This window comes from Actinia tenebrosa, unplaced genomic scaffold (assembly GCF_029948245.1).
Source record: "Actinia tenebrosa isolate PJP-AT-01 unplaced genomic scaffold, QUT_ActTen_1.0 PGA_scaffold14__42_contigs__length_11649687, whole genome shotgun sequence".
In the NCBI taxonomy this organism is placed as follows: Eukaryota; Metazoa; Cnidaria; class Anthozoa; order Actiniaria; family Actiniidae; genus Actinia; species Actinia tenebrosa.
The window spans coordinates 4,129,469-4,154,379 of NW_028292574.1; the positions used below are offsets into that span (position 1 = coordinate 4,129,469).

Below are 24,911 nucleotides of genomic sequence, written 5' to 3' on the forward strand. Positions count from 1 at the left end.
ACAGCAACAACAACAGCAGCAACAGCAACAACAACAACAGCAACAACAGCAGCAACAACAACAGCAACAACAACAGCAACAACAGCAGCAGCAACAACAACAACAGCAACAACAACAGCAGCAACAGCAACAACAACAACAGCATGAGCAACAGCATCAATAACAACAATATCAGTGACAAAATCAACATAAAGTTTTCAAATTTCACTCCATATTCTTGGAAAATATTTGATTGTGACAAAAAGCATTTGAATACGTCAGCTCTGATTAGCATTATGCAAGACTTATTCAAGACAATAAATCCCCTCCCCTCCCCCCGACTTCAACCCTAGCCACGCCTCCACCTTGCCTCTCACTTCACAACACAAAATATCTTTAAAAAACTCGATTTCTTCCAAAATTATTCGTACAAAATAAACTTAAGACGTCCTAACTTTCTGCGCAGAAACCCCCCAAAAAATTCTTAAAGAGAAACGGTTAAAATTTTGTCAAGAAGTGTCGTCCGATACTTCGGATATTTTGACTACGTCACACAAGTTTTAAGCTCTTTTCTACGAAAAGGATTGAATTGAAAATCTAAATTAATAATACAAAGAATATATCCGAAATACATAAGACCGAAAACGAATAAACACGATATTTTTTGAGAGTTATTCAGAAGTAAAATATATTATAACGATGGTATAAAATTGAAACAGTGTATGACCGAGCAGTGATATCTCTGAATCACGTTTCTCAAGCGTACGATGTTTTAAATGTTAAATATTTTAACGGCCAGAAAGATAACCAGAAAAGAACGACTAACCTGAGCCAGAGGCGATATTTTCCTTGTTATAATCCAAGCACTCGACTGATGAGTATGTATAAATAGATCTTCGCATTTGACCTACAAGAACGACATAGCAATCCCGAAGTCAATGACATAAACATTACTTGAAATAACGTTAAACCTTAGATATATCCCAGCCTTAATACAAGTCATAGTAAAATACATTTGATTTATACTTGCCTATTCGTATCCTCATTATCATTTTAACTACGAACAACTAATGAACAGTTTTAGCTTGTTTTGCCTCATTACATCGGTATATTTCTCTGATTGAACATCCAGAATTAGTTAACTCTTTGATCTCAATTTTTTCTAAAATCTATCTAAATTTCCACTGGATTTTCAAATTTTCAGATGATATTTTAAGACAAAAGTTGCAATAGAAAGTACAGTTCTTATGTAAGATACTGTAGATCACTGACAATGAACGTAGTTTACTAATGAATGAACGTAGTAACGTGACCAACTCGGTTTGTTTGTAAACAATGCGAAGGAGCTTAGCGTGACATCATGTGAGGTGAGTCACATGCTTGGTGATCACAAGGTACACGTGACGATCAAATGAATGCGTGATAAGAATGAATGAATGAAATAAGAAAGGAAGAAAGAAAACAAAGGAAATTGAAAAATGAAATATTCTTAGTCATCTGTAGCTTTCCTTTCCTTTCCTTTCCTTTCCTTTCCCTCTCCTTTTATCCCTAGTTTCTACTATACTATAAAATAAAGTGTCCATGGTAGAATGGAGGCCTTATTTTCCAACTACTTTCTTCTATTAGATCATTCAATGGCCAGAGAGGACCCACAGAAAAAAAAAAAAAACGGCGCGGACTTACCGTCTCCTAGCGACCAGAGTCGAATGGAACAATCTTTAGATCCGGTGATAGCCATGTGTTGTAAAGCGTTAGAACGAGATGTGACTGCTATAGAAAATTAATAAGAAAGGTACGAGTCAATACCCCAGCCAGAGACCTGTTGAAATGCTCGATACTGGGTGTCTATATAATAGAGAGTTTTAGATTTACGTTCACGGCAAACGTGAAACGTCAGTTCACCAGTAAAAAATTCTTTTAAATTACTGAAAAAGAATCGCAAAAAAGTCCAAGTAGTAGAAAAACAAAAGAGTATTTGCGCTTGGTGAGAAGGTTTGTAAAAGGTAAAGTAAAATACAGGAAAACTATGAAAACGTGGTCACGTTTGCCGTTTGCGGGGAGAAAAAAAAGTCAATCTAAAACTCTCTATTGACTATTTTTATAGAGCGTTTTGGGGTGACGTCACAGCGGCCATGTTGGTGTACCAAAACAAAATACATTTTCTATCCTCGGGGAATTGAACTCTATTTTTATGCAAAAACTGTGCAGAACGTTTAAATTGTTTGGTACACCAATATGGCTGCCTTGTCACGTGAGTGAAAACGCTCTATGCAATTACAATACACTCAACAAAATTACTCGATTCTCATTGGACAAGAGGAGTACAATTAAATCCCAAATTTTACTCAGAGTGTATTATAAACAAAAAATCGTCTCGTGCAATTCGGAATTTATAGATACTCGTGATGTTTTGAAAGTTCTCAAAGTTTTCAAAGTCGGGTCCCGTTAGATGACAATCTTTTTAACCTTATTCATAAAGATCCCAGCATCAACATAACGTCATATGCTACACAACACATACGTATGACGTCATAAACACACCGTCTTCGCTGAGGTTGATCGCCAAGTTTGGTACCAGCTTCACTGCTGTCACAGTACCAGTATGTCCTCCCATACTACGTAGTTCATGACCTGTATCAGCATCCCATACTTTTAGCATAGTATCGCGACTATAAGGTAATAAAGATAAATGTTAGAATAAACGAGAAACCTTCCAATAAAACTGAAACAAACGCTTACGTTGCGACAAATGTTACTACAAACGTTTAACAAGAGGAATCAATGTACGCAATGATATGCGAACGTGAACACTTGGTAATGGCGCCTGCCAATCATACTTCGTCAAGACGACGAGTCCGCGCGTGTAAGAGTGGTTTTGCGTGTACCATGCGTGGAGTGTATTCTCGAAACGAAAGCGCAGGTCATAACGTTGGCATATTTTTGGCTCTTTGTTAAACAATGATACGACGAGGTTAAACAAGTTTAAACCAAGTTTTTTTATTGTCATGGTACCAATAATATTGAATTCAAAAGTGAGGAAATTTTGAACGAGTTTGAAGATGCATTGCACGGCACGGCGTAGGATTAATGGCCCCGTTGAAGTAGACAATGCGCGCAATATTAAAGCTATTTTAACCAAAATGAGGACACTACAACATGGTCACATCACGGCGCAGAACATCTGTAAGCCTATGGAATCTAGTATATCCAATTTCAACCTGTAAGCTACATTGTTAAAAGATAAAGATCAGTTATCGAAATTATATATAACACTTGAAATGTTTAGCTCAAAATTGGTTAATTAATATAATAGTAATCCCCTGTAGATAAATAAATTTATCGAATGTTAATTCCTACAGCTGCACGTATAATAAGTATTTAAATTATCTGGTAAATACAAAAATATATTAGAAAAATTGAAAATAATATATTGGAAACGTCATAGACATTTGCATAAAGCTCAGACTTCTTTTAAGTTTTCCAAAAAAAATCCCGTTAAAAGATCTGCCAAAAAAACTAAATTTGAAATTATGAAAAAAATTTCTTCAAAAGAAAAATAATTTCAATGCATTTTGCAGCAACAATGGATATAAGATATTAGTTTGATAATTGTTAAAAAAATAGATAAACATTTTGTATCTGTTATGCAAAGTAAAATTTAAGTTACATTTCTCTTACTTTTAGTTGCTGGAGTTTCCATTTATAGGTCTTTAGAAGTGTATGTTAACCAAAGTAAATTACAAGATATAAAACAGCCATATATCAGTAAAATCTGACTCGCTTGCAGCTCTGAACAACTGCAAGAATCGATAAGAGCTCTTGAATTATGCTTGTGTTATAAAGTCTCTATGGTAAAGTTCATTAATATTTAGTAGCCATAGCTGAAGTACTTGTTCTGTTATTGAATTATTAATCAGATTTTCTTTAATCAACACTGAATCTAAAATTCCATAAAATACTTCAAAAGCATATTTTTTTTCTGTAAAATATTTTAGTTCGAGAAAAGAGAATAAACTAGATATGGTAACTTAAATCAAAGGTTTTGAAGCTGTTTCATTTTTGATGTATTATAAGTGGTTGGAGTTATGGTTAATATGTTTTTACCACAAGTATAAAACTGGTTTAGTGGGAATATGGGATGATATTTGAAGGCCTTATGATTGGCTAATGCAAATTAAGATGTATTTTAAATTGTTGCCTTAACAAAGCCATAGATGTTATTTATATACAAAGTGTATGTAAAATATCCAAGGATAAAAAGTTTATCCAGTAAATGAAACATTTAAATACAAGTTAAAGACAATAGGCCATTTTACGGATCCCGTTACTCAACCTCAGCCTCGTCAGCGCGCAATTATTCTTTAGAATTTGACTACAGTCCGCAGTAATGAAAGGAATTTACACATCAATGAACAATTGAAACACTTAAAAATTTCACAGGTTGTAGGCAATTTCTAAAGAATATATTACACGCTGACAAGGCTGAGGCTGAGCCGCGGGATCTGTGAAATGGTCTATTTTGTTGCTTGCAGTAAGTTAATGAATTAAGAAAGAATGGCACTAAATGCAACTGACAAAACTGATATTTTTACTAGTTGTTTGTAGGACAAGATTTTAATTCTACTGGGAAAACGTCTGTGATAACGATTGTTTTTTGATATTGTCTGAGTTAGAACCATGAATTCTGGAGAGTGGTATATTGCAAAATGTCAAATTTGATCGACTGAGAATATAATGCAATAATTGCATGTGCAAACAATACTGCAGAAATATGTTTGTGTTTTTTTTGTTTTTTTTTTTTCAGAATTAAACTTGTTATAGACATTATTGAACTGAAGTATGAACAAAACCTTTATTTAAAAATAAATAAGGCCAGGGTAGTCCCTTCAGAACTAATAAAAAGCTCTGCTATCAATGGGAGCTCTGGTAAATCTAGAAATGGTTGCATTGCAATTGGTGGTCAAATATGGTGGGCAACTATGGTGCAATCGTTTGACAAACCACATTACATTTTTGCACCATGTCATCTGGTACTAGCACGACCAGGGCTTAAAATAATGCCTTACATAAACAGACAATGTCTGGCCAAATGCCTCTTATGCTGATCCTATTGACTGAGTCCCATTGACTGCGTCCCATTAATTGGTTACATGGACTGGTCACATTGAGTGGCAGTTATTTTAGCCCTGCAAGATGGCATTAAGCAGCAGTTTATATTTAAAGTCTAATCCCCTCCTACCTTCCAGAGATGATAACCGTCTCTCCACAGTCAACATCAGTGATGTTATCATTATGACCTTCGAGTACTTGAACATTAAATGAAGCATTCTTCCATTCTTGCTGTACTTTGGACAGAGCTGTTGGTTTTTTGCTGCTTTTGGTTGTTGATGATGATGGTAGTGATGTAAAAGATGATTTTGATGATGATGTTTTGGTAGATGATTGTGACACTGATGAAGCTGCTGCTGCTGTTGATAGTGATGATGCTGAAGATGATGATGCTGCTGCTGATGTTGATGCTGGTGTTGTTGATGATGATGATGGAACAGTTACAGCAGTCTGAGCAACAAAGTTATCTGCATTGACATCACTTTTCCTTGGTGCTATCTCTTCACTATAGTTATCATCACTACCCCCCTCTGCAGCGCTCTCATGCTGTAACCTTGAATCAATAAGTTGTCTTTCCTCCTCTATCCTGTCATCCTCTTCTCCTTCTTCTTCATCATTCCCAGCTGTTGGATTTTGTTCACTTTTGGTAAGAGAAATCTGAGCTGCCAACTCCATCTTTCTCACATCTTTGAGAATTTTTTCCCGTTGTGCAACAAGTTTTTGAAGTTCTTTACGAACTTGGTCCTTCTTCTTAACCTATACAATGACATTTTGGGGAATTATTTAATCTTAGAGCAGTTTTCAAAGAAATGGGGAATAATTATTGACAGCAAATTCATAGTCATGTTTGTACCCCTACTATATTTTACTGCATGTGTAACTATTAGCTATGAGTTGTAATTGGATGATTTACTCAAAGAAAATGTGAAGCCATTTCAAAGTTACAGCTTGTATGAAACCCATTTTACAATCAGAGTGGCAAAGGCGTGTTGCATGATAGCATCCAAATTAACTGTGTGATTTGCATAAGATGATCTCACATATTACCATGTTATGTGTGATGCGTGATAAGTCAAAAATTCTCTCTGTGACGTGTGATCTCATTAAAGTGCCTATCACCCTTCTGACAATATTTACAGTATTGATTCTACATGGGGTAAGATGTAATATAACCTGAAAAAAATTCATAGTTTGAGTGCAGCTTCTTGAAGTTATGAAGGTTTTTCCATGCAATATGCTAATGCGGTGACGTATGAGGAGGCATTTATGGTTATTTGTTGTTCCTTGTAATTCTAAACACCGGCTTCTATGTGAAAAATAGCTTGCAATAATTTCTATAAGAGCAATGGGCAAAACAATGACGTATTTCAAATTTAATTTATCTGTGCCAGTAAGGTTTTGTATATTAAATGATTACTCCTCATACGTCACAGAATTAGCATATGGCATGGAAAAACCTTTATAACTTCAAGAAGCCGCACTCAAACTATGTAATTTTTTTGGGCTTTTCCACATCTTACCCCATGTAGAATCAATACTGTGAATATTGTCAGAAGGGTGATAGGCACTTTAAAAAATTAGTGTGAAGTAAAATGATGTACAATCATGCATGTTATCATGATAATAATAATAATAATAATAATAATAATACTTAATGACTAAACATAAGTCTTAATGAATAATCATAAGCTTGATAATAACAAAAAAGGTAATATGATGATGATGATGAGGAAGCTAAGAATTAAAACTCTGTTTATTAAACTAGCCATTAAAACACAAACTCAAAATCAAAACCAAATTCCGCAAAAATCCCATCAAAAATTCATCCAAAAAAATTACTTGAAATGAGATTTGAGATGGACTTTACTTAAACCCTTGTTAATCACCCCTCCCCCCCTAAAAACACACTTTCATGATCATATCCCAAGGAATACCAACCTTCAAGTATTCTTCGTCCGTTAATTCACGATCTAGTTGATCCAAATGCTCAATCTGGCGTAGTTTTTTGCGAAGTTTTCTTATCTCAACAGACAAAGTTTTGTCATCCGCCATTTGTAAAGTCGCCACGTAAGATTTCAAATAAATATCTGGGTTGCCTGTGGTTGTGACGTATTTTGGATCCAACTTCTCACAAAATCATTTTGGAAAGAGTCTCATTTTCCTTTTAAGCTTGGAAAGACAACATTAACTGTTTTACTGGGCTATAGAATTTATTAAAAAGAGATTTATAGATTAATGTAAGGGTTTGAGGTCTTATTTAGTTGGTATTCCTGTGGTACACAATATGAGGTTTGGGCTGCCTGTGGTCTGATTAAGCAACATGGAGGACAAAGTGAGTTGTTTGTCGTTGAAGCGCAGTTTTTAATCTTCTTTGCAGTGATTAAACCATAGAATTTGACACTTAATGCTTGGTTTTGTTAACTTTTATCATGTTAAAAGGATAATCCCGGAATTTCCAGAGTTACAATGGATAAAGAAAAAGAATTAAGACAAAAAAAGGTTAGTGAAACTACTTCTGTTTTCTGCAGAGTAATTTCGTTAATTTACCGCATTGACTCATTTTTTTATTTTTCTATTAATAGTTGCAATTATGGTTTTTATCTTGCATCAGATCATTCTCAATGATATTTGGCTTCTTTGTTTTTTCTGGCAGATTGAAACAGCAGTGAAATTCCTTCAGAATCCCCGTGTACGACAGACTCCTATGGCCCAAAGAAGATCATTCTTGGAAAAGAAAGGTATACTTTAGAAGAGAGAGAGAGAACCTGTAGAAAAAGCAACTCTACTCGCATGTGATGACATGTCTAGGGATCAAACCCAAAACTGCAGCAGTGAGAGGTGGGGCATTATCAGCACAGTTGCCCAGTGCAGTTGGCGAGTGGCATGAAGGGAGCCAGTGAGAGAGATGATGTGCTTGAGATATGCTTGCTTCTGATTGTTATTTTATTCTGATGTACTGTAGGATTAACAAAAGAAGAAATAGAGCAAGCTATTCTCCAATCTGGCACAGCTGCAGATGAAGTAAATAATAAATAATAAGTTATTAAAAGAATAAAAATTCATTCTTATAACCAAATTGCAGCTTGGAATTTAAGGTTTGAACCCCCTCCTTCCCCCCCCCCCCCCAACCCCCACCCCCACCCCCACCCATCCTCCCAGTTGTCTGGAGCTCTAGAGCTCCAAAAGGAATTCAAAGAGGGTGAAGGATAAATAGAAATCCAGGGGGAAAAGCAGAAAATGGACATTTTTTTTGTATTTTATTGACATTTTTATGTTACATTTTTAAGATAGACAAGTACAAAAAAAAAGGCTAAGACAAAGTATAAGAGAAAAAGAAAAGGGAAAAAATAATAATGATAAAATGGAATGGAATGGAAATAGACATCCCTAACCAGGGGGTGGGGGAGGTTGGTGGGGGAGTTGGTGGGGAGGAGGGGGGGGGGGGGGAAGAAGGGTGGGAAAGGTTGACGATGGAAGAGGGTGGGGGGGGGGGGGTTTGGTGGGGGAGGAGGATAAGAGTGGAATGGAATGTTTTATTGGAGGGATTGATTTTTTTGGCTCACTATTTATTAAATGTGTTATAATTCGTTTCTCAGCATAACCCACCATCGACTGCTGTATCACCAATAGGTGATGGACATAATTTAAAGTGAGTGATTAGTTGTACACCTTTTGCAATCCTAAACGTCAAGAACATTATTTATTGAATCTAGTAGATATCAAAATGATCACATACATGTTTAGCCAATAGTCCCTTTCACAGTTCCCTGCGCTATCTTGAAAGGTAGCCATGCCTTTGCATCGAAGCGAGATGAACGATGAGCTTGCAATGATAGAGACGTGTGAATAATATTATTGTCCAAAGTGTTAAAAAAAGTCTCTATTATTACAAGCTCACTGTTCGTCTCACTTAGATGCAAAGGCACGGCTACCTTTCAAGATGGCGCAGGAAACTGTGAAAGGGACTATTGATATGTAGTACAATATATTTCAATTTGAATTCAGAAGTTGATTTTTACATATTTCATTTACTTTCAGTCATCATGTGGTACAATCACCTCCCCCACCCCCTGTACCCTGGAAAGGATATTTTGGGGCTGCAGTTATTGGAGGAGGACTGGGATACTTGTTGGTTAATTTAATCAAGGTACAGATATAATCAGTAATATCCTTAAATTATTTATAAATGAGGAAAAGGGTAAAGTTGACGTTGAGAGACAACAGGGGAAACTCATCTCTGTCATCATGTATCACCATCATCATGTATCATCATTATTCCTCACCATAATGATTCCTCGTCATTGTCATCAACATTACAGCCATTATCATCATCATCATTCTTTATTAACATCATTATCATCATTCATCATCATCATCACTACATTACCATTAATCGTATCAATGTTGTAGTTGTCATCATTATCATTGACATCATTATCACTATCATCAATATCTTCATTGTCATCGTTATTCATCATCGCCATTATCACCATCATTGTCATCAATGTATCACCATCATCATCATTGACATCATCACCATTGACATCATAATCACCATCATCATCACCATGATCATCATTCATTGCCATCAATTTTGTCAATGTCATCGTCATCATTGTCATCATCACCATCATCATCACCATCATTACTATCTCCCAATAATCCATGTCGTTTCACATATATAGCCAACTAACTTACCCATAACATATTCCTTTCAGAAATATATCCTCCCATTGATCTTTGACCTAAAGGAAAAGGATGAAAAACTAGACAAGTTAGAATCATCCGTGGCTGAGCTCAGTGCCAATGTCACAGGAACAGGTAGATAACACATGGAGCCTAAAATCATTGTTTTTTGGATGACGAATCATCATTCAAAAAACTCTTTTTGACTTTTTGATGGCTCACCCCTACATCCCCAATTTTTCCTGGCAGCCCCCCCTTTTCCCCCCTCTCGTATCAACCAGTGTTGTTATGCCCCCCTTTCCAACTACGAGGCCTTGTTTTGCCTGGCCTCCCCTTTGGAGTCTAAACTTTTCCAATGGACCCCCTCAATTCCACCAGCACCCCCTCCCAGCTATAAAAGGATTGGTCCCTTAGATCATTATTGATATTCAGAAAATAGGGAGAGAGAGAGGAGAGAGGGTGGGTGGGGGGAGGGGGGGGAGGTTCGCACATTTGAACCACCCCTGGTGTATCTGACAAATAGTCTTATTTATGTTCATTTTTTCACAGTTGGTTCAGTACAGACAACCCTTGACTCTGTGCAGGTAAAACAGAACTACAGCTCTAAAATGGGAATGGGAAAAGATGAAAAATGATGAAATGGGAATGGAATGAATGGATATTCTAATGATATTCTTCCCTAATTTTTTTAAACACTTTCCAGAAATTACTGGTTGAGCAACAAAAGAAAATTCTAAGACTCTCCTCTGACCTGACGGCAACGCAAGATAAACTTGCAGGCCTTCCGACAGACAGTTACTCAGTAGGGGATCTCAAAGCAGAAATTGTCTCCTTAAAAGGTCTTTTACTCAACAGGTACTTGATATTTTTAATTTGTTAATGTTAGTTCTTTATTTAAGGTTTTTATTTATGTTCTTAGTCATTACCTGACTTAGATTAGCCAAGAAGTTGATTCAGGGTTCGATCTGTGAATTAGCCATGCCCTGACTTAGATCAGCCTAGAGGTTGTTTCAGGGTTTAATCTGTGAGTTAGCTGTGCCCTGACTTAGATTAGCCAAGAAGTTGATTCAGGGTTGGATCTGTGAGTTAGCCATGCCCTGACTTAGATCAGCCCAGAGGTTGTTTCAGGGTTGGATCTGTGAGTTAGCCATACACTAACTTAGATCAGCCTAGAGGTTGTTTCAGGGTTTAATCTGTGAGTTAGCCGCTGCCCTGACTTAGATCAGGCCAGAAGTCGTTTCAGGGTTGGATCTGTGAGTTAGCCATGCCCTGACTTAGATCAGCCCAGAGGTTGTTTCAGGGCTAAACCTTTTTCTCTATTTAAATAAACATAAAGTATTTTATGGTTCCAGAAAGCAGTTTCCATCTCCAGTAATAGGTTCAACTCCAGCACAAGGTTTAGGTATTCCTGCATGGCAGAGAGCTACGTTGCAATCTGCATCAGGATCATTTGCTAAAGACAAAAAGATTGATGATGGTGCTACTGGAACATCATCACAGGTTGAACATCCTAATGAAGCTAAAGAAGAGAGCATTGCGGTAGAGGACCACTCCTTGATGAATGGTAAGCGATAGAACACTTATTATTTTAAGGAGTAGGCATAGCTCAGTTGGTATATTAGTGCATGGCCTTCAGAGCTAGAGAGTCCACGGTTCAATCCTCAGGATCTCCACGTTCATTTCAACTACTCTCTGTTCTGTGTTGCTTTAGCTTTAAATAACCATAATAAGAAGCACCTGATGGTCTGAGGTGGTAAAGTTGGCACCTTTTAGCGCTTCTTATATGAGTAGACCTGGCTCGGGAGAAATGAGCAACCACTATAGTGTTTTAGAACCAAACAAAATAGCTTTACCTTTTACCTTTTTTGAGATTGGAGTGAGTTTGACTGATAACCATATCAAAATGCATACAAATGAGGATGATTTTGTATCCGATTTACAGACTTTCATGTAATATTTCAAAGCCGACAATGAGGACTGGATGGGTTTTTAAGTCCAAGCAATTAGTTCCTAATTGGAACTGTCCTGTCCAGTCCGATATTAGAGGCTTTGAAATAACTTCTCATGCTCATTATTATTCGACTTGGAGTAACTGGAACACAATAATTCCGTCCTAGGACTGAATTAATTTTGTTCCAGTTACTACAGACTGAATTCAGTCCTTTCACAGTACTTTACCAGGTTTCAAGTAACATCATGTGACCCAAAAATAGCCCATTGATTGGCTGGTTTACTCATGAATTATTAATGAGTATGAGAATTTCAGTGAGATATCTCTTGTAATAATCCAGTTTCAAATTTTCTGTTCTGCAGGGTTAGCCTCAATTTTGTATTGAATTATTTTGAATATTCATGTGTTCCAGTGCAGTTCCATGGAATTTCAAAGTGTTTGTTTTGTTGAAGTTGTGCATTCTTTACTTTACTGTTGGTATTTGTGAATATTTGGACACTGAAATGAGGCTAACCCTGTAAGTATGAGTTTCTGATCAAGGAAGACAGCTGTATTTAACTAATTCGAAAATGGTCTATTGATCATCTCAGGTCATTCAAGTGATTTGGATAAAAGCAGGGAGGAAGATAGTACCCCAAGTCCACATAGCTTTAGCAGTGGAAGTGAGACTTGTTCCGGCACACCAAACACTGTGAAATCAAACATTAGTGAAAAAGATATGAACAATGCAGTACTACTTGAAGAGGCCGACATTAGTAATGACACAAGTGTGTCGTCATTGTCCGACATGTCAGTTAATGCATCTTTTAATGAAGCTTCAATAGCGTTTTCATCAACCTGTATTAAAGTAGCATCAGATGCTACGTCTGTTGAGGAATTGCCTGAAGCTACTGATCAGGATAACCAAGAAGTCGATTGAAAACTTGAAATGGCATACCAGGATGAATTACTTTGTCAAAAATATCAGGATTTGTATCCAATATATTTGATATGAATGGGGGAAAAAGCATAACTCCAGCAACATTGATGGTCGATTGTAAATCTATAAATCCTCCTAGCTTGGATGTAATGTTTCCCCTTTTCAGACCACATGTCATTCTCTAGAGTATCATTTCTTTGCGTAACGGTTGCACATGAGAATTAAGACACATGTATTGAATTGAATACAACTTAAGCAAATAATCTTTTTGTCAGGAGAATGGCATGTAGTCCGAAATGGGAAGAATGCTGCCCAAGCCCAAGTTAAGATAGTATATTTTTATTGCGCTAGTTTGTCAGGAATAATAGAGAAATAAGAGAGCTCACACAGTCTTCATTGTAGTGTTGGGTTTTACTAGTGACAAGCATAATGCAAAGAAATTGTGCTTGTAGTTGTGTTTGCTTGTGTTGCTCTTGCATTTCAAATTTATTCTTGAATTACTATTGGAGTGTTCAGCCCTTCAAGCACTTCGGCATGAGAAGCTCTGACAGAAGATACAAGACTTTTAAGCCATGTCTGCAGGGGTGGATCCAGGGTTTGGACATGAGTAGTTTACTCTGACAGACCAATCAATTTATACCCAACCCACCATACCCCTAATAGTTATAAACTACCTAAAAGGATACATCTAGCATACCATGCTGTCTGCAGTCAAGATCCTTGTACAGATTTATCTCAGTTGAAGAATCTAGCACATCAAAGGACATCATGTGAAAAAATGACATCAAAAGTATTAGTATGTAAAAGTACAATGCAAAATATATGCTATTAAAGGAAAAGTGGCATGGCAGCAAATTGAATACTTTATGAAAAATAGAGAACATACAGTCACAATATCATACATGTACTAGCAAATTATACAAAATGAATACATTACCTTATTTAGATTGAGGTGTTCCACTAGATGAGTTCATTGCTGAGTTCAGTTGAGAATATGTAAAGACCATTCAAGCTTAATTAAAACCCAGTGAATAATATTATAGATTTCAGAAAAGAATAAGTTTTTAAAAATTCCACCTTGTTCCTGTACTGTTCCCCATCAGTTTAAGGATTAAAAATCAGATAATTATTAATCCAGATGGAACATAACTCACAAGTACTCTAAGAGCACTGGTGGTCAAAAAAATATTATATAAAATATTACTGTAAGATATTCTCCATTCTCATTCGTCTAGGATTTAAAGTAGCAAATAAATCTATTATTTCCTCAAGATCTAAGTCCATGTCTCTGTGGGAATGCATCAGTGCCAGTTCATTCATTCTGTCTTGGGCCATAGTATTTCTTAAGTAGTTCTTAAGATTACGGAGGGTTGAAATGGACCTGAAAATTTCCTGATAGACTAGCATTTGTTGGGTCATCATCGCGTTGACCCCGGAGAGCTATGTTGTTTCGCCCACAGAAAATTATCGTTTCAAACAAAGACTTAAGGACCGTCCTATTTCTATCGATTTGCTGTTGAATAATATTATTCAACTGCTGATCTACTGGGACCGCTTGCTGCCTCATTGTTTTCAAAAAGTTATCCATGGCAATTACAGCAAAATTGTGCATCTCACATTTACCGCTGGCGTGTTTTGTAAGTCTCGAAGCCGCTGAAGTCCAACATGTGAGTGGTGACTTCAACAACTTGTCTAATTTATGAGCATTTCTACCAGATTCTACTCCAAACAAAACACACGGAAAACAAAATGCTCCATCGAGATATTTAGAGTATGCAAGCCAGGGATATCTTCTAAGCCATTCAAAGACAAACTTACGAGGCTTTCTATTTTCTATTGACACTGGGAAATCAAAAATCTCACCTGGTTTCCACACATTCTCAATGAACCCCAGCTTATCTTGTGGTGATGAAGAGCCAATTTCTTTTAAAGTACAAGCCAATGTCGAAAGGAGAACAGTCCTCCCTCCTGCAAATCGGGTCGCCACGCATTGTAGAATATTCTTTACTTCAAAATCCTTCGTTCAAACTACAGCAAGTCTATGACTCTAATCATAAGAACGAAAGAGACCCAACGGGGGTAGGCCTAGCTTTTTATAGTTTTGCTGGTAGTTTATGAGGTAGTTTGCAAAGTAGATAGCCAATCAGAAAAGGGTTTGAGTGGTTTCCAAAACAATCAATGTGTTTCCAGCCAATCAGAGAAGTCTTTGAGTAGTTTACGATTATCACACCGGCCTAGCTCTACAACTACGCACGCTCACTCCCTGAGGTTCTATTTGACAAAGGCTGTTTTCCGATCGTTTTCCGATAGCATTCCGATGCGTACCGACGGAGATATCCGAAACCCGAAACTTTTTGCGGGAATCGGTAAGAAATCGGCAGAAATGACGAGATTACTCATTTTTGTTTGACTTTTCTTTAATTAATTAACTGAAAAACAACCAAGTGAGTCGTTTCTAGTAGTTGCTAGAATAATGTAATACACATATTTTGTCATTATTTAGAAAGAAATGTGTAGCTTTGAAAAAAATTGAGTAGTTTACGGAAATCACGTAAACTACCCTGGATCCACCCTTGGTCTGTATGGGTCATAAACACACACAAACTGCCCCAATATGATAAAGTGAAGATCCCATTGAAGCAGCCTTGTGCAGCCTTATATGCCTTCTGGTGTGAAGAGCAATGATGATGATGATGGTCATGATAATGATGAGGATGATGAATCTTCTAGTGGGCATAGTTGACATGTAAATTGCAGCACATTTTCATTGAATTGGGTTTCAAAATGCAATCACAGCAGACTGTAATTCATCCTTATTGCACAACTAGATTAAACTCAACTTAATACAAACCAACAAACAATTTATTCACATCCAATTACAGCACGATGTGCAAAACGAGGACCACATGTTATGTATTTGCATACTCGTACTATCATGCATATGTTTTTTTTAGGTTAAGCTGGCTGGTTTTAACAAACAAAGTTTGTAAAGCTCATTTGGCAGCAAAAAGACAATTCAAAGAAGTATGCAAATACATTATGTTTGTTGTATTTTAAGCAGGGCCCCTCTGGATACCAGCCTCATAGCTGAATGGGCTGCCCTGGTTAAATAAAGCTTACATTTACATTGAATGTGGTCATGCTTTCAAACGTTGTCATGCCATTGTCATAACATTAATATTGTAAATTAACTAAAAATAATAATCTCATTAATAAGTAATATAATCATTACAACATCATGGTATTATTAGATGTTACTGTTTATAGTTTAGACGTGAAAATGTTTACATTCAAATCTCAATGTATTGTACAAAGAGTACATCTAAGTATAATGATATGAAATAAATTTACAATGAAAATTAGGAAGTATCCAACATTTTTGTCTGGTCTTTTCACTAAAACTTTTTTACACTTAGTCTAGCATGGAGATGGAATCCAAAGGTAAGAGAAGTCAATTTGAAATTATTAATTTTTTCCTTGAAATGCAGGTTACACTCCACTAACACAATTTTCTTTACTAACGCAGAGTATTCCACTAGTAGGAAGGCGAATTGGTAGGAAAAAAATGGATTCCCAAATATGTGTCCACTCAATTCAGTCAATGACAGAAAATAATGATTGCAGTACTAAGTATGATGACCGTGTACATATTCAAGGGATATGCACTGTCTCTGTTTCATCTTCAAATAGTTTAAAGATCCTAAGGGTAAGAAAATGCTTTCTGTATATCATTCATCTGTTTCATCCAGAACTGACCTTAACTCTCCTCCCCTTCCCCCCTTCACTTTATGACTAGTCTCTAGACAATGTATTCATGTATAGTCAAACAGTGTAGGGTTATTTCTAAATATCTACCACCTTGACCTACTTTACAACTTTATTGGGTATCAATCAGGAAGGAAAATTACAAAACCAACATGCTACTCTTTTACTCCGACGAAGGACAAGCGTCCGAAATGTCCGAAATGTCAGACTTTTCACGGTGTACAATTTACCTTTTCATCATTACTGTTTCATTAGAAACACCGACGCAGCTCACACTAGTTTTTAGCTAGTTATATCTTCGTGCTACCCAAAGCGAGAAGTGTGAATGGGACTCTAGGTCCCATGCTAGGCATTTCCTTTTGACTAACGATATAAATCAATAGAGAATTGTCTTGGATAATTAATACAGTTATAGTAGTAAAAATTGATAACTAGTGAACTGAGAACGGCCAAAAAAATAATCAATGGAGTTCAAACAAACAAAAGTCCCTAAGGTTCAGTTATTATCAACCTTTTCTCCTAAATAGAAAAATATGTTTTGTTTGATTTGAATACTGATGTAGACATTGCAGCTGAACTAATGGGATATTGTCCAAAGATTTAAGAAAATCTGTTTATTACAGTTGACTCTATTAGCTAGGTAGTTCATAACTGCTTGATAATAATATTATTATTACAATAATGTACATGTAGGTAGCTTGGTGTGGCTAAAGTATCATCTATATATACATTACTTAGTAAGGGTTATTCAAATGGGACAAGTAAACCACGCCGTCAACAACATAAGGTTGAACGTCTGTTTCATTTGGCTCCATCCTTGGTACTGAACCACTGATAAGATCTTGGAAAGCCTACAATGAAACAAAGAGAAATAATGTTTGGGCATAATGTTTTCCCATTTCATTATCGAACTTATAAACAAAGAATTAACCATTCAAAGAAAAAATATCAAATTTAGAGATATTCAATAAATATTTTAAATAACTAATACCTCCTTTAGAGAAAGTAAATTTAATATGCAGAGGGGGGGATGAAGATATGTGGGGGGGGGGGGGGGGGGAGAGGAGGGTAGCAAAAATGTTTTGGGAACGTAAAGGGGGCTCTAAAAATGTTTTTTTGGGGGAGGGGGTTAGACAAAAAGTTTTGTCCTAAAGGAAGTGGGTGTAACAATATGAGATTTGTAAGGAGAAATCTTCATCCCCCCTTCCCCCCAGCATATAAAATCAACTTTCCCTTAATGGTAGATGGTAGTTATCTTTCTCACCCTACATGCTGGTTCTTCCAGATTGTTCCCCCAGATGTACACACCCCTCAAACTAATGTTCAGCTTCATAGCCTTGGCGATTGCACATAGACCTTGACTGGCAATGTTATTGCTGCATACTACTAGCCTACAAGAAATAGATCATGTTCTATTGCAGTTGCTTGCATTGCAGGCATCCTATGTTAGTCCTTAGAGGAAGCCTGAAATGAAGGTTACAGCATGATATTTGCTGTGTCAAAAGTTATTGTAACTTTTGATTGGCAACAGAGATTATAATCCCTAATAAATATCTTTCCAGGAGCAGATGAAAACTTTTACTAGTAAAAAAGGTGACCGTTACTAGGCACCAATACCACAGGAAAACCACAAAAAATAAGGAAATAGTATTTCTGTATTTATGAATCTTTGAAAGAGTCTCTCTGCTTTCCTTTCTTTATTGATATAATTTTCTCTAGTGCACCTCTGCACTTCTACGATATTTAAGATACATTACTTACGTAGTTAGATTTGTGTTATAAGAAGCCAATGCTTCAGCTATTGCCACAGCGCCATCATCTTCTATTCTGTTATAGGCCAGGTTTAGTACCTCTAGAGGAGTGTTCTTCTTTAATAAGATAGCCAGTTGCTTAGCACCATCACGGGTAATGTTATTGCTATAATATTACACAACACAAAACAATAAGAAAATTATGTCAATGTTTTTTGTGAAAAAAAAAGGCCCAGCTCTGCGGTCCCTGCAACTGTAATAACAGCTATCATGTACTGTGTATGATGGATGATAACCCTTCTGTACATGTACCTGCTCAGGTTAAGGTGTGTTAACGTCAGGTTCTCATAGAGGTTTTCTTTGATTCTTTCTGCACCAAAATCTCTGATGTCATAGTGTGTCAGATGAATCTCCTTTAGTCTTATGTTGACCTAGATAAAAAAGTACTCAAATCAGTTCTCTGCACTCAAAGTTTTTCCTGCCAAAACGAGGTCATTTCTATGGTGTCAAAGGTTTTTCCAGCCAAGCATTTCCTTCACATTTGTTTGGGACAAATTAAGTGTTTTCCAGCCAAAAACATGGTCAATATTTTTCTAGCAAATGAATTGGTTTTTTTAATGTCAAGTAAAATCTCCTACCTTTAGCATTCTGGCTATGTGGACTGTAGTCTCTTCCTTTGAAAACACAACAGACAAAATCAATGACCTTGTACATCATCGGATATTTAAAAATAATAAAGTCGTCTAATTCAACCTTCAATTTTATTACTCTTGTTTTTTCGATTTTCTGCAAACTGTCAGACATTTCAATGGTCTGTGGTGAAATTGGATTTCTACTGCCGCCAGTCAAGAAATAAAGGATACGACTCGTTATTTGTTATGGACAGCAGCAAAAAAACCAAACATTTTTGCATTTTTGTGTGCATTTTTGATTACTGAGTTCCCAGAATATCGACAACTGCAGTAAACCCTGAAACAATCTCTGGGCTAACCTCCTGTTAAGTACTGCATGGGTAAGTATGTGTAACAAATCACAGCCAACTCCATAGTTAATAGAACGATAGGACGTTTGCACGATGGAGTCATTGGCCTCTACTACCAGACTCCCTTGCACGCTTTCTTTTGTTCAGTTAATTAGCACCAATTGTCTTACTATTCTCATGAGGGAATACAAATTTAAATAAGAAAGAAAATTCGCAAAGCATCTTGGTAGTGGTAGTCAAATGACGACATCATGCAAACGTCCTATTATAGACTTGCTTTGCTAACCTGATGGCTAAACAGCAAAGGTCTGTTCATAACCAATACTTTAAGGGTGTTGTTGTAGTTAAGGACAGTTGCCATGGCAATGACACTTTCAGTTTTCTATAACAAATCAAATAATAATATTATTATAAAATTACCTATAGTTAGAAATAGTTATTGCGTAGTTCCAGAAATCATCCATGCCCACCACACAGAGGAATTTGGAATTTCCGAAGAGTGTGGGGGTCAGAGAAAGAACAAAAATTACAGAGTTCGTATGGAAGAAAATTGGAATTTCCGGGGGGTAGGGTGGTGTCTTAAAAAAAATTCCTCTGTGAGGGGGGTATGGATAATTTTTGAACTACACATAAAAATCCTGGTCATTCTAAGATCAATGCTTTAATACCTTAGGAAAAAGCATGCATAAAACATTGCATAATATGTGCCGTGTAAAATTTTTTTAAACTGTTAGGGCTCAAAATATTTAATGGCAAGTTAACATTGGCACTTGTCCAGACAAATGTCTCTCGATCGAGCTTAGGCCAATCCTCAACTGGTCACATTGACTGGTCAAATGTAGCTCTCCCATACCTACATTTGCACTAATACAAAGTGTGTGCTGCAGACTTACCAAGTCAACCTCAGAAATATCCAGTTCTTCTAGTACAGTATTGACTTGTAATGTACCAGCTATAGCCATGCCACCTTTGTTACCTATTTTGTTGCCATTCAGCTTTAATTCTCGTAAGGTTTCATTAACCTAAAGACAAGAGACGCAGTTGAAAAATGGCACTAGTGATCATCATCTTTGTAATGTTTAAAGGGGCACTTGGATGAAAACACCCCATTTTTTCAAGGTGCGAATAATTGAAGTATTTGTGGATAATTTGACTCAATTATGATTATGTAAACCAGATTAGTGAAAATTTTCGCCTGGGAGCCACTTGCAGCTGAGAAATTTTGGGTTCAAAGAGAAAAGAACAATAGGGTTGATGAGTAAATGACGTCATTTACTCACAATTTATATGCTGCATAAAAATGATAATTTCTATCCGACACTTTTTACTGTGAAGAAAATATGTTGCTTGGATACTATTGGGGCCATATAGATACGTTTAAACAAGTTGAAAGTCATTTCCAATTATTTTTATCCATTTTCATCCAAGTGCCCCATTAAGGATAAGCACTAATTATAAATTTTTGCAAGTGGCTGACAAACCTGTGGCCCTCATTCCGTGATCAAATTGGAATTTAGAAATTGATTTTCATGGAGGAAGGGAAACCAGACACAAACCCTTAACACAGGAAAGAATTGACAAGCAATTCTACTGGCGTGTTGTATAAAATGGTCTGAACCCAGGTGGATGAATGTTAATCAAAGTATTATGATCATCTGGGTGGATGTACTGTCCTGAGAAAACTGCCCACAACACTGAAACAGTGACTCGCATGCATTAGACCGATGCCACCAATTACACTAATCCAGGTAATTAGGCTATTGTTATCGTGGTAGTATAAATATGACCAATCTGACTTTATTCTTCACTTGACTCTGAAGATGACTTCCGCTCAGGTTGTCAAAACATCAATCACATTAAACAGTCCTTCTCAGCAGGACTACATCCACCCGGATGATCATAATACTTCGATTCACATTCTACTGACATGTGTTGGAGGGTCTGAGGATTGAACCTATGATCACAACTGTGAGAGTGTGTGTGTTGCATGAGCAGGAAGCAGATGCTGCAGCAGATCCAGGATTTTAAAAAGAGAGCTCCAAAATGGCCACCACACAGAAAGAGCTGGCATGATTAGCTTTGCAAGGTGGGTTTCAATATTTCATTTTTATAATACTGGGCATAAAGAACATGATCTGCTTCACAAGATCTCACAAGGCCATGGAACCACCCCAGAATCCACTTCTGCTGACAATTCGTAGTTGTGAGAATAATACAATTTACAACTAGTTCTCTCACCTGCAGGCCCTTAGCGATAGCTTCTCCTCCTTCTGGTCCAATGTCGTTATAACTCAGAACAAGGGTTTGTAGAACTAGAGTTTCCTTGGTTCATAAACAAAAAGCGACAATCATTTTAAAGCAACATACATGTACCCTGGGTGAAATATATGTTTTATCTTGTGGATGTTGACACTATAAATATAATAATTAGCTGTTTCAAGATTAAAATAGTTATTTTTTATAGCAAACCTGTAAAAGTTGATCCAAAATCATTGCTCCCTTATCTCCAATATTATTATATCCAAGGTCTAACAGGACAACAAATGTGTTTGGCTTCAGTGTCTTGTACAAGATATCCACATCCTTTGGAAAGAACAACAAAGTGCTAGAAATAAGCTGCTAGTACCAAGCGATAGGTAAGTTTATCTATTGTTTACTATCAAACTTGAAGAAAACCGTATGATCTCAGTTTTCAGATTTGACTGCAACTTGTTAGTCTTATTCCAGTTGAAGTTATCATTAATGCAATCACGCAACCTCTGGAATGCTGGTGATCTCCACTCATGGTTTACAGCAATGTAAAATTGCGTTTGTTTAAATAAACTAACACAATCAATTCAACATATTGCGCCATCACTGTGGGCACTAATGAAGTGAATTCCGGAAATGAATACACCTACTTGCAAGAACACTGTCATACGAAAATAGAGCATTAGTGATTTAGTGGGATAGGAATTATATTAAAAAAACAAAAGAAGATCACTGAAGCTGAACTTTTTCTTTTGTCTTCTAATGTATTCCTTTCTCATCACTAAATTCCTAATGTTCTAATATCGTATGACAACGTTCTTGCAAGTAGGTGTATTTATTGAACCTGTTTTCATATATTGAAAAATGAAAGACCAAAGCCTACTCATGACCACAATGTCTTTAAATTAACATACCTCATCAACTAATCGTTTCCTATACATCTCGTTCCATTCATTTCGTTTGTTACCATTGAGTTTTAAATAGAACTCATTACAAGGTTCCCTGCAAAGTATAATTATATAATGTGTAGTTCCAGAAATTATCCATACCCACCCCACAGAGGAATTTGGAATTTCCGAAGAGTAGGGGGGGTTAGAGAAAGCACAAAAATTACAGAATTTGTATGGAAGAAAATTTGGAATTTCCGAAGAGTGGGGGGGTCAGAGAAAGCACAAAAATTACAGAATTTGTATGGAAGAAATTTCAATTTCTTGGGGTAGGGGGGTGTCTTAAGAGAATTCCTCCGTGAGGGGGGTAGGGATAATTTTTGGAACTAAACAATGAACATAAACAAATGAAGAACTACCATTTTTTAATGCCAACAATTAGTCCTCATTCATTAGGTACAAATCAGTATACAGTATAAAATCATCTACTGCATTGTTTTTGAGTGTTCTATATTTCAATCTTAAACCCAGCTGGCTAAACAAGGAAACATGTTTACTATATGCACTCTTCCTCATTATTTTTCCCAGTTTAATGTGTGAATCATTGCTACCCATGATAAATTTTGCTTCCGAAAAGCAAGCTATGTTTCTACAGTACGACAGACACATTTTGTGTTTAATGCAATGGTTTAAATCCAGCAAAAAAAATTGTATAAATGAAAGAATGGCCATATTAAATTTATTTTAAATTAACATTATTTCACAATGCCATTGTGTATAAAACAAAAACACGGTTGAACATATGTGTTCATTAAAAGCTCCAGGCAACCAACGTCATATATTGTAATTGATGACGCCATAAGGTACAATTAGAATATAAGTGTTCTACTCTTAGAGATCAAAGTTTTTATTTATTTGAAAATAGGGAGCTGAATCTCTTTGACAACACAGTAACTATTGTTCTCGCTATCTCTATTTTTTTCTCACTGTGGCTTATAATATTTTTCGAAATTTCTAACTTGAAGCCTCAAATCTTACTCTGCCTTTTGAAAAAGAAATCCGAACTAGATTAATTGAAAACTTTGCATTCCAAATGTGGCAAAAATTAAATTTATGAAGGTTGCAAATTCAGAACATTTTGCAAAGAATAATTTTTCTTATAACTTAAGAAAAATTACAAAACTTACGTGAAACTGTCATCTATAGCAGTGTTGAAAATGGCCAATAATTCTGCATTTGGTTCCTTTTGAACGTCTGCACAGGCCTTAAGGTAATCATCTTTTTGTGGCGCTTGCATCTCCCATCGTATATCTTTCCCAAAATCCTTTATTTCATGAAAAAATTCTAGAGAAAATAAGAAAAAATCCACAAACTATGAAATCCTGGCCGCCATTTTGCCTTGTTGCTATGGAGACGTTAGTTTATTCCCAACCTCGTCCTGATGTACCTAATTACATATGCGTGACGTCAATCTCAGGGAAAACCATAATACAAGCGTTTCTATTGGCTTAAAAGTAACATAGAACGAATATTAGCCAATAAAATCCTAGGATAGAAAAATAGAAAGGTAAATATTTACTTGTTGTTATGCCGACCAAAACAACACGTGGGTTTTCACTATTTTTGTGTGAATTAATATTTCACTAGTTCTTTTGAACAATAGTTCTATTTATTAAATTCTCTAAGTAAGGTTTTTCAAGTTCATTTAGTTAGTTTAGCTGTAGGATCGAGTAGTGGAAGAATTCAAAATGACGATCAAGACGGATGAAGAAGAATCGCAACTTCAAATTGGGATTCGTTTGGGGGATCTATCTATGGTTCGGTCTGCTTTGAATGAAGGATGCGATCCGAACGAAGCCGGAATACCAGGTGGACAGCCTTACATGAGGCTGTTTCTAGTGGTAGCTCTTCTATAACCTTAGCTTTACTACGCAGAGGAGCGAATCCTAAACTTCCAAGAGACCATTAACAATAGCACAGCTCTTCATATTGCTGCTGCTAACGGCAATGCCAAGATAATTCAAGTTCTTCTAGACAGTGGAGCTAACATTTCAGTAAAGAATGTTGAGGGAAAGACGCCAGAACATCTTGCTTCCTCTTCTTGTAAAGAGCTCTTAGAAAAAAAGCGTAAGTAATTGATAGCTTTACTCATCAATCTTAGTCAAAAAACAGCGTAGAAAATATATAAAATCAATATTAACAAAATATATTAAGCCTTCTAAGGTTTCTTGAACCACGCTCTTATTTTGGTATTTAAGGTATCGCGTTCCATGATTCAATATCTTAGTCCTTATCATCATGTTTTAAATATTTGGCTTAAGAATCAGGCTTGGATATTTAGTTTATTTACTAAGTGTAAATAATCTTGACGTTTTGTGATCTTATTTACTGTTCTGTTCTTGGCACTCATTTTTAAGACAAATGTTTATTTTAATGTTTAATTGTTTATTATTTTTTTATTTTTTTTTAAAGCTTATGTTGTTTTTGAATCGAAAGATAAGAGCTAAAACCCTAAAAAATTTATTTCTAAGTTCTTGAGTGACTAATTTTAATGAACATTTATTTCATAACTAAAATACACTCCCAAAGGACCACGTTTTAGCACCTTATTGTTTAAATTCAATTAATATTT

The 24,911-nt window shown here is 36.1% G+C and overlaps 4 protein-coding genes across 4 annotated transcripts in view; 2 read left to right on the top strand and 2 right to left on the bottom strand.

Moving 5' to 3' along the window:
- LOC116290874 (uncharacterized) overlaps positions 1 to 2,715 on the top strand; it is a 41,783-nt gene extending 39,068 nt beyond the window's left edge. Inside the window, exon 12 of the mRNA XM_089029572.1 lies at positions 1,606 to 2,715. The gene's annotated coding sequence lies outside the window, so the exon portion shown is untranslated. The remainder of the gene's footprint in view (positions 1 to 1,605) is intronic.
- The window catches only part of LOC148911249 (uncharacterized), a 13,915-nt gene extending 6,743 nt beyond the window's left edge, over positions 1 to 7,172 (bottom strand). Inside the window, exons 1-5 of the mRNA XM_089029574.1 lie at positions 7,027 to 7,172; positions 5,219 to 5,844; positions 2,521 to 2,648; positions 1,663 to 1,749; positions 806 to 886 (exon numbers count right to left, since the gene is read on the bottom strand). Coding sequence (XP_088885700.1) covers positions 806 to 886; positions 1,663 to 1,749; positions 2,521 to 2,648; positions 5,219 to 5,844; positions 7,027 to 7,140 — 1,036 coding nt within the window. The 5' untranslated portion in view covers positions 7,141 to 7,172. The remainder of the gene's footprint in view (positions 1 to 805; positions 887 to 1,662; positions 1,750 to 2,520; positions 2,649 to 5,218; positions 5,845 to 7,026) is intronic.
- A 204-nt stretch (positions 7,173 to 7,376) lies between these two features.
- On the top strand, positions 7,377 to 13,915 carry LOC148911250 (peroxisomal membrane protein PEX14-like). The gene is made up of 11 exons (XM_089029575.1): positions 7,377 to 7,420; positions 7,528 to 7,587; positions 7,742 to 7,826; positions 8,051 to 8,109; positions 8,685 to 8,737; positions 9,127 to 9,235; positions 9,807 to 9,909; positions 10,324 to 10,358; positions 10,478 to 10,629; positions 11,127 to 11,338; positions 12,316 to 13,915. The coding sequence occupies exons 1-11, from the start codon at positions 7,409 to 7,411 to the stop codon at positions 12,642 to 12,644; spliced, it is 1,209 nt and encodes a 402-aa protein (XP_088885701.1). The 5' UTR covers positions 7,377 to 7,408; the 3' UTR covers positions 12,645 to 13,915.
- A 1,569-nt stretch (positions 13,916 to 15,484) lies between these two features.
- On the bottom strand, positions 15,485 to 23,680 carry LOC116298055 (uncharacterized). The gene is given in 12 exon segments (XM_031706399.2): positions 15,485 to 17,260; positions 17,674 to 17,800; positions 18,171 to 18,326; positions 18,473 to 18,591; positions 18,799 to 18,834; positions 19,429 to 19,524; positions 20,036 to 20,164; positions 21,381 to 21,464; positions 21,612 to 21,725; positions 22,307 to 22,394; positions 23,467 to 23,561; positions 23,563 to 23,680. Coding segments are annotated over 12 exon segments (1,182 nt in total). The 5' UTR covers positions 23,584 to 23,680; the 3' UTR covers positions 15,485 to 17,143.
- Positions 23,681 to 24,911: the final 1,231 nt, after the last annotated feature.

What these genes read in the sequence shown, in the direction of transcription:
- LOC148911250 (XM_089029575.1), top strand. An exon ending in ATCATTCTTGGAAAAGAAAG is followed by an intron (nt 7,827 to 8,050) that starts GTATACTTTAGA and finishes GATGTACTGTAG; the next exon opens with GATTAACAAAAGAAGAAATA. An exon ending in CAACCCTTGACTCTGTGCAG is followed by an intron (nt 10,359 to 10,477) that starts GTAAAACAGAAC and finishes AACACTTTCCAG; the next exon opens with AAATTACTGGTTGAGCAACA.